General features: G+C 44.1%; 1 protein-coding gene across 1 annotated transcript in view; it reads left to right on the plus strand.

Moving 5' to 3' along the window:
* Positions 1-1,257, plus strand: part of SARC_08046 (urease subunit alpha) — a gene marked incomplete at its 5' end in the record, with an annotated part of 11,827 nt that overhangs the window by 5,837 nt on the left and 4,733 nt on the right. The window contains 3 exons of the mRNA XM_014297987.1: positions 216-345; positions 702-798; positions 1,092-1,184. Of these exons, the coding sequence (XP_014153462.1) occupies positions 216-345; positions 702-798; positions 1,092-1,184 (320 nt within the window). The remainder of the gene's footprint in view (positions 1-215; positions 346-701; positions 799-1,091; positions 1,185-1,257) is intronic.

A 1,257-nucleotide genomic window follows, 5' to 3' on the forward strand; every position in this document is an offset into this window, starting at 1 on the left:
TTTAGTTTAGTTATTATATATATATATATATATATATATATATATATATATATATATATATATATATATATATATAGTATATGAAAACTACGGCCACAGTGTGTGTGTAAATAGACAACACACCCAGCGCAGATTTGGCGAGCGGAGAGTGCTGACAAGTGTGTCGGAGTGGAGCTGATGCGCTGTTCATGACTTGTGTGTCTGTTGTGTTGCAGCGGGTGCCATGGCTCTGAAGGTGCATGAGGATTGGGGTGCTACGCCTACAACCATTGACAAGGCCCTTGAGTTGGCTGACGAGTTCGATGTACAGGTGATGCTGCACACAGACACTCTCAACGAAGCAGGGTATGTGTTTTATGGTTTTAGGGTTTCAGAGTTTTAGGTAAGTGTGCGCATGTCACTCACTCCTTGTGTTGTATTTGGCTGTGGCAGTCACTTGGGGCGGTACCTCTACTTCTTTGCGTGCGTGTGCGTATGTCTTTGTAAATGCAAACGTTTGTGCATGTCTACGTTTTCGCGTGCATGGGGCCGAGAATGGACCCTGGGATATAAATAGATACCTAATGAACCCTTAGGATATAAAAAGATACCGAATGAACCCTTAGGATATAAAAAGATAAAGAATGAACCCTTGGGATATCTACATAATCATATGTTGACCCGTATATTGATTCGCCTGTCCCTGGCTGGTGCACTCACAGCACTGTAGAAGATACCATTGCGTCCTTCAAGAAGAGAGCCATCCACACATACCATTCCGAAGGCGCAGGAGGAGGCCACGCCCCCGACATCATTCGAGTAAGTCTTATGACGTCATAAGTGGATGTCTTATGACGTCACAAGTTTAAGTCTTATGACGTCCTCCGGATATGTCTTACGATATTATTCATGCAAGTTTTTTTTTGACGTCATCCGCGTCACAGACCTACACCCACCCCTTGCTGTGTGGTGTGAAGGTCTGTTGTCACATGCAGTGTCTCGCACGCACACCGTCTAACTCACTCACACGCGCCCTCTCACACACATACACTCTCTCTCACGCGCTCTCTCTCACGCTCTCTCAAACTCTCTCGGACGTTCCTTCATTGCAGGTGTGTGGAGAGTGTAATGTACTGCCGTCGTCAACCAATCCCACGCGCCCATACACAGTCAACACAATCGATGAACACGTCGACATGTTGATGGTATGCTTATTAGTCAATGGTTTATGATTTATGTATATGTATATATATACATATGTATATATCTATATCTATA

The sequence above is a fragment of the Sphaeroforma arctica genome (assembly GCF_001186125.1).
Source record: "Sphaeroforma arctica JP610 unplaced genomic scaffold supercont1.686, whole genome shotgun sequence".
NCBI lineage: Eukaryota > Ichthyosporea > Ichthyophonida > Sphaeroforma > Sphaeroforma arctica.